The sequence below is a fragment of the Diaphorina citri genome, unplaced genomic scaffold (assembly GCF_000475195.1).
Source record: "Diaphorina citri unplaced genomic scaffold, Diaci psyllid genome assembly version 1.1 scaffold830, whole genome shotgun sequence".
Lineage (NCBI taxonomy): Eukaryota > Metazoa > Arthropoda > Insecta > Hemiptera > Psyllidae > Diaphorina > Diaphorina citri.
In genome coordinates this window covers 94,180-103,871 of record NW_007378262.1, presented here as the reverse complement: position 1 = coordinate 103,871, position 9,692 = coordinate 94,180, and the positions used below count along the sequence as shown (strand labels likewise).

General features: G+C 39.3%; 1 protein-coding gene, 1 long non-coding RNA gene and 1 pseudogene across 4 annotated transcripts in view; all 3 read left to right on the top strand.

Annotated features, from left to right (window-relative positions):
- Positions 1-6,566, top strand: part of LOC103512361 (acyl-CoA Delta(11) desaturase-like) — a 26,209-nt gene extending 19,643 nt beyond the window's left edge. For all 3 annotated transcript variants that reach the window (XM_008477126.3, XM_008477124.3, XM_017445379.2), the window contains exon 6: positions 6,113-6,566. In XM_008477126.3, the coding sequence (XP_008475348.1) occupies positions 6,113-6,381 (269 nt within the window). In that variant the 3' untranslated portion in view covers positions 6,382-6,566. The remainder of the gene's footprint in view (positions 1-6,112) is intronic.
- On the top strand, positions 1,664-2,693 carry LOC113468737 (annotated as a pseudogene).
- A 1,644-nt stretch (positions 6,567-8,210) lies between the features above and the next one.
- On the top strand, positions 8,211-8,999 carry LOC113468738. Its single transcript, XR_003392385.1, has 2 exons — positions 8,211-8,348; positions 8,488-8,999. It is a non-coding gene; the product is annotated as an uncharacterized LOC113468738 (long non-coding RNA).
- The last annotated feature ends 693 nt before the right edge of the window (positions 9,000-9,692 follow it).

Genomic DNA, 9,692 nt, shown 5'->3' with positions numbered 1-9,692 from the left:
AAACCCGAACTTTCTACGATTTGTTTAACCGGTTTTCTGATAGGCTCAAAAATCTTGAAAATCGCGATTTTTTTTTTTTTTTTCTTTTCACCCGATTCAATTAATCAAGCCTACAGCCCGTTCTACAAATGGTGGGAAGATGATTAAGGTGTCTCCGGAAAGGTCTCGTCGAGGAGAAGTGCCGTTTCATCTTCTTAGCACTAAAGGGAGACCCGCTAGAGAGGAAAAAGTGACTTTTAGGGGAAAATTTCAAACTTTTCGATCGAGTTGATTAATAAAGAAGTTTTGTGCGTCTCGAAAACAAATGTCTTGTGGCCGAGCGGTTGGGTGTGTGTATTTTTACTCCTCTACTCTGATGATAAGTGTGATGGGTGGGGGTTCGAATCCCAGAGAGGTCATTTTTTTAAACATAATTTTATCATTTGAAAATGTTTTATTCGGCCTAAAAAATTCCCGGAGGGACGGACCCAGCTTGTTATTACTATTGTAATAATAAAGGAAGGACGGACTAAAAAGTGACTTTTAGGGGAAAATTTCAAACTTTTCGATCGAGTTGATTAATAAAGAAGTTTTGTGCGTCTCGGAAACAAACGTCTTAGTGGCCGAGCGGTTGAGTGTGTCTATTTTTACTCCTCTACTGTGATGATGAGTGTGATGGGTGGGGGTTCGAATCCCAGAAATGTCGTTCCCTGCTTAATGCACTACGCTAAATTTTATGGCTTGACTTGGACTCGAACCACCAACCTCCAGATCCGAAGTCCACCGCAGTAACCACTACACCACTGAGGTTGGTACACCAATTGAATGAATTATTTTGTTATTTTCAGATGAGGTTAGAACTGGCACATACCGACAGTTGTTCCACCCTGAACAGCTGATCACTGGCAAGGAAGATGCTGCTAACAATTATGCCCGAGGACATTACACCATTGGAAAGGAAATTGTTGATGTTGTGCTTGACAGAATCCGAAAACTGTCTGACCAGTGCACTGGTGAGTTTCCTGTACTGTAGGCAAGGCTTGGACTTTGACCTTCCATTGTGGAGGTGTCATAAAGAGAAGGTCCATCCAAAAGGGAAATGCCTGGATGAGATTTAAAATATCAATTTTAGTTCTATTGTTTTTGGTCAAATTTATAACACTATGACTCCTGACTCCCAATTGTTTGAGATATTTTAATGTATCCTTTCTGTTTTCAGGTCTCCAAGGTTTCCTCATCTTCCACTCCTTTGGAGGTGGTACTGGCTCAGGATTCACTTCTCTCCTGATGGAACGTCTCTCTGTTGACTACGGCAAGAAGTCCAAGCTCGAGTTTGCCATCTACCCCGCCCCACAAGTCTCCACTGCTGTTGTTGAACCCTACAACTCCATCCTGACCACTCACACCACCCTGGAACACTCCGACTGTGCCTTCATGGTTGACAACGAAGCCATTTACGACATCTGCAGACGTAACTTGGACATTGAGAGACCCACCTATACCAACTTGAACAGACTCATTGGCCAGATTGTGTCATCCATCACAGCTTCTCTGAGGTTTGATGGTGCTCTGAATGTTGATCTCACAGAGTTCCAGACGTTGGCCAGATTGTGTCATCCATCACAGCTTCTCTGAGGTTCGATGGTGCTCTGAATGTTGATCTCACAGAGTTCCAGACCTTGGCCAGATTGTGTCATCCATCACAGCTTCTCTGAGGTTCGATGGTGCTCTGAATGTTGATCTCACAGAGTTCCAGACCAACTTGGTACCCTACCCCAGAATTCACTTCCCCCTTGTCACCTATGCCCCAGTCATCTCTGCTGAGAAGGTAAGAATAAGAACACATCATAGAGTCAAGGGAGAACAGGGATAGGGATTTATATACCTTACTTACATAATGTCATGGAAGGAAGTCTTGGTCCTTTACCCCACTTTACTTATTCAATAACATGTTACTCTTTTTAGTAATTCTCTACTGAACACTTTTCAAAACAATTCTAAACCCAATTTCAATTTGTTTTCCAGGCATACCATGAACAACTGTCTGTGATGGAGATCACCAATGCTTGCTTTGAGCCTGCCAACCAGATGGTGAAGTGTGACCCACGTCATGGCAAGTACATGGCCTGTTGTATGTTGTACCGAGGTGATGTTGTGCCCAAGGATGTCAACGCACCTGTTGATCTAAAAAAAAAAAAAAAAAAATCTGATAGTTGTCTCAAACATAAATTTAATGTATTCTCTGTTCACAGGTCGGTATCAACTACCAACCCCCCACCGTTGTCCCAGGAGGTGACCTGGCCAAGGTTCAACGTGCTGTGTGCATGTTGTCCAACACCACCGCTATTGCTGAGGCCTGGGCTCGTCTGGACCACAAGTTTGATCTGATGTATGCCAAGAGAGCTTTCGTTCACTGGTATGTAGGAGAAGGTATGGAAGAAGGAGAGTTCTCCGAGGCCCGTGAAGATTTGGCTGCCCTCGAGAAGGACTATGAGGAGGTTGGCATGGACTCCGTTGAGGGAGAAGGAGAAGGTGCTGAGGAATACTAAGATGTTTCCACACATATCTCAACTCTTACCCAAGTGATACCCAACAGCTCTCAAGACATACCACATGGAGATGTGAATGCCAATATTTGGATCAAAATATTAAATGTGTACTTTAACCCTCCATGGCTTTTTTGTTGCTCCTATATTATTATTTGCTCCCCCCCTTATCCTATACATATCTTTTTTTTTTTTGTAGTCAGAATGCCAATATTTGGATCAAAATATTAAATGTGTACTTTAACCCTCCATGGCTTTTTTGTTGCTCCTATATTATTATTTGCTCCCCCCTTATCCCATACATATCTTTTTTTTTTTTGTAGTCATGTAGTTGTGATCTCCACACTACTGCTATCTGTTTAATTGTAGGCTATTATGCCAGAACTTTATGTACTTGGTTTTATGCTGTATGTATCTTCCCCTGTGCTCTAACAATAGAATCTTGTTTGCCAAAGAAGGAAAATCAAATCAAAATGGTTGCTGTCAAACGTGTTTACAGTAGCTCCCCTCCCCCCTATGTGTATTTTATTTTTTATATTTTTCTACATGTCGTCCAATCCCTGTTTTATCTCCCTTTGAAAATTTTAAAACTCCTGGAATATCTCCCTTTGAAAATTTTAAAACTCCTGGAATTTCCTGTTTCATCTTGGCATTTGAGGGAATATTTTTGAACCCTTGGGCTGTTCTTGTTCTGTTTTCATCCTGGGAGGCCGTTTTAATTTATATTAGATAATGCCACCTATTTATTTTATTATTTGCCAGTACAGTAATTGTGATTGTTTTCATTTTATCTCAACTTGAATTTCCTCAGGAGAAGAGCTAACATTTCGTACCAGCCTAGTTAGCTTGGGGGTTAGTGATCCTGCCTTGTAAGAGTTAGGTCGCGGGTTCGATTCTCGCCCGTTGGGATGTTCTTAGAACGACTGCCTTTCAAATATCCTGTCTGATTTTGAGGTGAGACCTCACTTCTCAACTTGAATTTCCTCAGGAGAAGAGCTAACATTTCGTACCAGCCTAGTTAGCTTGGGGGTTAGTGATCCTGCCTTGTAAGAGTTGGGTCGCGGGTTCGATTCTCGCCCGTTGTGATGTTCTTAGAACGACTGCCTTTCAAATATCCTGTCTGATTTTGAGGTGAGACCTCAGTTCCCTCTATCAATCATCAGGACAAAAGTATCAATACTCGAAATATGTAAAGTTAGAGAACGACAGAACTCGCCAGTCGCCGGCCTAATCAGCTAGCGCGCCTATTTTCCAAGTGTTGGATCGCGGGTTCGAGTCCCACCCTAGGCAAACTTTATCAAGGTTCGTTGGCTTTCTCCCATTCTGTCCTCTCGCCGATTTAGACCAAAGGGTCGTTTTTTTATTTTTGTGTTAATATTTTTTTCCTCGGAATAGATAGTCAAAAGTGTGCGATAAAGTAGGGTAGAAGAGGGTACGGTACGGTAATTCCATAAATTTAGGGCGGGTTTTCTGCCTTTGTAATCTGGCAGCACTGCATTGACTTTCATTTCTCCGAAACCTCTTTGTACACAGACAGATTTATTGCGGACAGTGGCGGTAATTTTCAAAATTTTAACGTTAGACGGTTAGAAATTTTTTTCCCTCGACGAAATTTTTTATCAAATTTTTGATAATTTTCTCATTTTTCTTACTGTTGGATCGCGGGTTCGAGTCCCACCCTAGGCAAACTTTATCAAGGTTCGTTGGCTTTCTCCCATTCTGTCCTCTCGCCGATTTAGAACGTTGGGTCGTTTTTTTATTTTTGTTTTAATACCATTTTTTTCCTCGGAATGGTCAAAAGTGTGCGATAAAGTAGGGTAGAAGAGGGTACGGTACGGGGTAGAAGAGGGTACCATAAATTTAGGGCGGGTTTTCTGCCTTTGTAATCTGGCAACACTGCATTGACTTTCATTTCTCCGAAACCTCTTTGTACACAGACAGATTTATTGCGGACAGTAGCGGTAATTTTCAAAATTTTAACGTTAGAAATTTTTTTCCCTCCATAGAATTTTTTCAGCACGAAAAGCTGGCTAGTTTGTGTGTGTGTTTTTTTTAAGAGGCTTGACAGAGGGAACTGTAACTGCTATGGTCTTATCATCCCAAAATCGAAGAGAGAAGGAAGACAGGATAGGAGAAAGCCAGCCGTTCCTAGAACAAACATCCCATCAGGATAAAATCCGCCCTGGGTGGGAATCAAACCCATGGCCTAGCGCTTACAAGGCAGACACACTACCAACTAAGCTAACTAGGCTGGTGTTTCTGTGTTTTAATTATTATTTTACTTTATTTTTTTCAGGGAACTGTAACTGCTATGGTCTTATCATCCCGAAATCGAAGAGAGAAGGAAGACAGGATAGGAGAAAGCCAGCCGTTCGGAGAACAAACATTATCCCATCAGGATAAAATCCGCCTTGGGCGGGAATCAAACCCACAGCCTAGCGCTTACAAGGCAGACACACTACCAACTAAGCTAACTAGGCTGGTGTTTCTGTGTTTTAATTATTATTTTACTTTATTTTTTCTTTTTTTCAGATGGACCAAATTTGGCATATTTTTCACTGCAGTCATTATACTCAACCAGACTGTCAGGAGATTATTGATCAACAGAAAAAATAGTTCAACCAGTACTGTCTCTTCTTTTATCACCTCTACACATACACTGCTGTGGTGAGTTGATTCTAGGTATCTTCTTATTTTGTCAAGAGGATTGCACATGAAACTGTGAATGTCCAGTCTCTTCATGTTTTAATTCTGGACTACATGAAGTAAAAAACTCTTGATCCAAAAACAACATCTTGATTTAGGTGAAGTGTCATGAAGTGCTTATGAACTCCTCAATATTAAAAAAAAAATCAATTGTGATTAAAGAAAATCAGTACCTATGTACCTGCCTAATTTGTTTGATATTCAGTTTATTAAGTATTATTATTGATTTGATTTTTCAATTTTACTTTCATGTACTTAATGATTTAAAATCAAGACTAGAGTCCATTCTCCCTTTATTCCCAATATAAGGTTTAAGTCACCCATCCATTTATTGGCCTTGCTCGGCGTAGCTTAATATAGGTGACACTAAAACCAGTCTTAAAATAACAACTGAAGTGTTGTGACAGATTTCAAGATCAGAGCTCATTTGTGTGAGAAAATGTGAAAAAAAAACCCCCAAAAGTACCACCACTTTTGTGTTCCTGGTAATAAGACCTTTAATTTGATATATAGGTTGACCAGGTTTGGATAAGTCCTTCTACGGGGACAGACAGACAGACAACACCGAAGTCAATACAATAGCTTGTCCACTATACCTTTTATATTACTATAGTAATAATAAAGGAAGGACGGGCTAAAAAAACTGGTTTCAATAAGTGATTTTGTAGACCTGACTCCAAGTTGTTCTGTGACGTCAACCTCGCCACTTATTTTAAACATAATATCATTTACTCAATTTCCAGTACAAAATGTAATGTGTTTTAATGGGTAATTAATATTTTTCAATATTACCTACCGCTTTCTAAACAAATAGATGTATCAAATGCAAAACCTGGAATATCTTCATTTTGTTGGTAATCTCAACTCTGTTTTCCCCTCAGGCTGGCACAACTATCACCACGTATTCCCATGGGACTACAAGACCTCTGAGCTAGGAACGTACGGCACTAACTTCACCACGGCGTTCATAGATTTCTTCGCTCGCATCGGCTGGGCGTACGATTTGAAAACCGTAAGTTCAGATATGGTGAGGACTCGCGCTCAACGGACAGGTGATGGAAGCCATGGTGATGTATGGGGTTGGGGAGATAAGGATATGAGTGCTGAGGACAAGCAAGATGCTACCGTAGTGCATCCCAAGTCAGAGTAATACCACGGTGATCTGTTGAATGGCAAAGTTTAAAATGATATCACTAACCAGAGTTTAAACGTTACTTTTTAAATACAAGGTTCGCCAAAAGTTGGGAACGCCTTGAATATCTTATAAATGCCTCATTGTATGTAGATTTCTGTATTTTGGCATGGTTTCTGTTGTTATTTTTTCCAATCAAGTACTTTTTTCATTGTATTTTTAATAACGAAATTTTTTCAAACAAATCATCGAAAGCTGAAAAACAATTGAAAATAAACGATAAATAACTTTTTAAGAAAGAATTTGTTAAAAGTCGTTGATTTGCTTGATTGTAAGTAGACGTCCAAAACGGAGAAACGACCAACGACTCCCACCTAGTACGGACCAAAAGAAATTAAGCAAATCATGCTAATGAATAGAAGCATCCTCACGGAGCCTTGACCATAGCTCCGACCCTCGCAGGAAATGAAGACATTAAGCCTAGTATTTTGTTGCGATAGTTGATAGTTTTGTACACTGTGTTCATAAAGTCCCAGGCCACCGTTTTAAATTCTTTACTGTTGTCGAAATTTTGAAGCCAACACCCTGGGAAGTTGAAATTTTGCATACAGCTCTTGATTTTGATAAAGAATTTTGGGAGGTACTCAAAATTTTGGAGGGCCCTTCAAAGGCAGCCCCAGGGAAACCAATTTAAAATCCTAAATGAGGACCTCCTATTTGTGATACATCATATCAAACGTCTTAAATAAGTAGTACTTTGGTACATGTTTGAGCTCGATCCAACAATCAGGGCCGCAGTTATGGCCTATTCAAATTTAGATTTTACCATGTTTTCCCGCCAAAAGGGGGAGCACCAAAAATGGGAAATTCATATCGATTGGTGATTTGTGCTTCAAAAAGGTCACATTAAAATCCGTTAATGATTCACATTAAAATCCGTTCACAAAAATTAAATTTCGAAACATCCATTTCACCCCCGGAGGCCATCAGAACCCAATGTTTAAATTTCATTTTTGGGTCTGAATTTCAATATGAATCATTAGTGGGACCTATTTGAAGCACAAAATAAATCACCAATCGATACGAATTTCCCATTTTTGGTGCTTCCCCTATTGGCGGGAGGACATGAAAAAATGAAAATTTGAGTAGGCCATAACTGCGGCCATTTAGGGGGGGAGGGGCGAGGCTCCATTTCTCTCCTTGACTGTATGTCAGAGTCCGAAAAATTGGGGTCTAGGCCACCCCCCTACCTTCGAGCTCCATTTTTCTCCTGTACTGTAGGTCAGACTTCCAAACGATTGGAGAGAACTGTAGGTCAGACTTCCAAACGTCAGACCATCAGACCAAACGATTGGAGAGAAAGTATAATGAACGATGGGAGAGAACTGTAGGTCAGACTTCCAAACGTCAGACCATCAGACCAAACGATTGGAGAGAAAGTATAATGGTCCCGATTTAGTCCACAAGTCCTTATACTCTATTCCCCTCCCCCTTCACACTGAACTACAGGCTGTGGCTGTTCAGGAACTAATGGTGTAATAACACTTGTTCACAAGTCCTTATACTCTATTCCCCTCCCCCTTCACACTGAACTACAGGCTGTGGCTGTCAAAGTTTTCCACCCTTCATTTGGTTTCATTACTGTATGCAATGTATATATCTCTCACAATATTACTTTACACATAGCACATTTACAATCACTTTATAATCAACTCCCTAAACCTTGTTTTATTGTAGGAGACTTCAATTCTCACCATTCCTTATGGGGTAGCCCTCACATAGATAATAGAGGCCATATTATTGAAAATTTCTTGCTCAACAATAATAACCTTTGCCTTTTGAATGACGGTTTCATTACTATATGCAATGTATATATCTCTCACAATATTACTTTACACATAGCATATTTACAATCACTTTATAATCAACTCCCTACCTTGTTTTATCGTAGGAGACTTCAATTCTCACCATTCTTTATGGGGTTGGTTTCATTACTATATGCAATGTATATATCTCTCACAATATTACTTTACACATAGCATATTTACAATCACTTTATAATCAACTCCCTAAACCTTGTTTTATCGTAGGAGACTTCAATTCTCACCATTCTTTATGGGGTAGCCCTCACACATAGATAATTGGCCATATTATTGAGAATTTCTTGCTCAACAATAATAACCTTTGCCTTTTAAATGATGGGTCTCCAACCCATTTTAACCTAACCCATAAAGTCTTCACACACATTGATTTATCCCTTGCATCTGATACTCTCCTTCCACACCTAAAATGGCTAACCCACAATGATTTAAATTTTTCTGACCACTTCCCCATTATTATATCAGAATTACCCTCATTAAATTTTTCTCCTTCTGACATATCCAAACCCTGGGCATATGGTAAAGCAGACTGGGTTAAATACCAAGAAATCTCATCAAAAATTCAAGAAATGTCCCAATGAATGATATTAATGAGAGTATAGCCAATTTTAATAATATAATCTTGGACGCAAGTTCCCAATCTATCCCTAAATGTCAGTTTAAAAAGAAATGTGTCCCATGGTGGTGCAGTGAAATAGGTGAAAGCATAAAAGAAAAAGCTTTTAAAAATATAGAAAGTACCCTACTTATTGAAAATTTTACAGAATTTAAAAAATTGCGAGCTAAAACTCGCCTATTAATGCTTAATGTTTTATTTTCTTTATTTGACAATAACAAGTAAATACAAATACAAGAGGATCCTTCCTAAGACACAATGCTTCTAAGAAGGATATTATTACAACAGATAGTTTACTTAACTATATAAATAAAAAATATAAATGAATAAAAAATGGAATACAAGAAAGTTGAGTCATTCTATGCTTATTTGATTTTAATTTTTCATATCAGCTGATTATCCCCACTACGAGATTTTTACCCCCACTCTCGAATTTTCGGTTCTTGGGTTAAATGTTAAATAAAATACGACAAATGCCAACTTCAAAAGTAAGATTAGGTGTAGACAGGTAGTGAGGTAGGTAGGTATGTAGTGTTGGGAATCAACCGTCTTCACAAAACTGCCCGCCGCGGATGCACCTTAAGAATCTTAAGATAGATAACAGCAGGTGGTTGTCAACCGTCCAGATACCAATCGTGTACGACGTCGCTTAACATCAAAAATCTATTGCGAGTTGGTGCATTTAAAGTCGAAAATACGTAAAGTAGGTATAAAAAAAACACTAGCAAGGTATAAAAAAAAACACTAGCAAGGCGCTCAACGTGTTAAAAATGTTCATTCCACTTTTCGCCAAAATATTTGTCCCACTAGGTATATTTTTGAAAAAGCCGCGA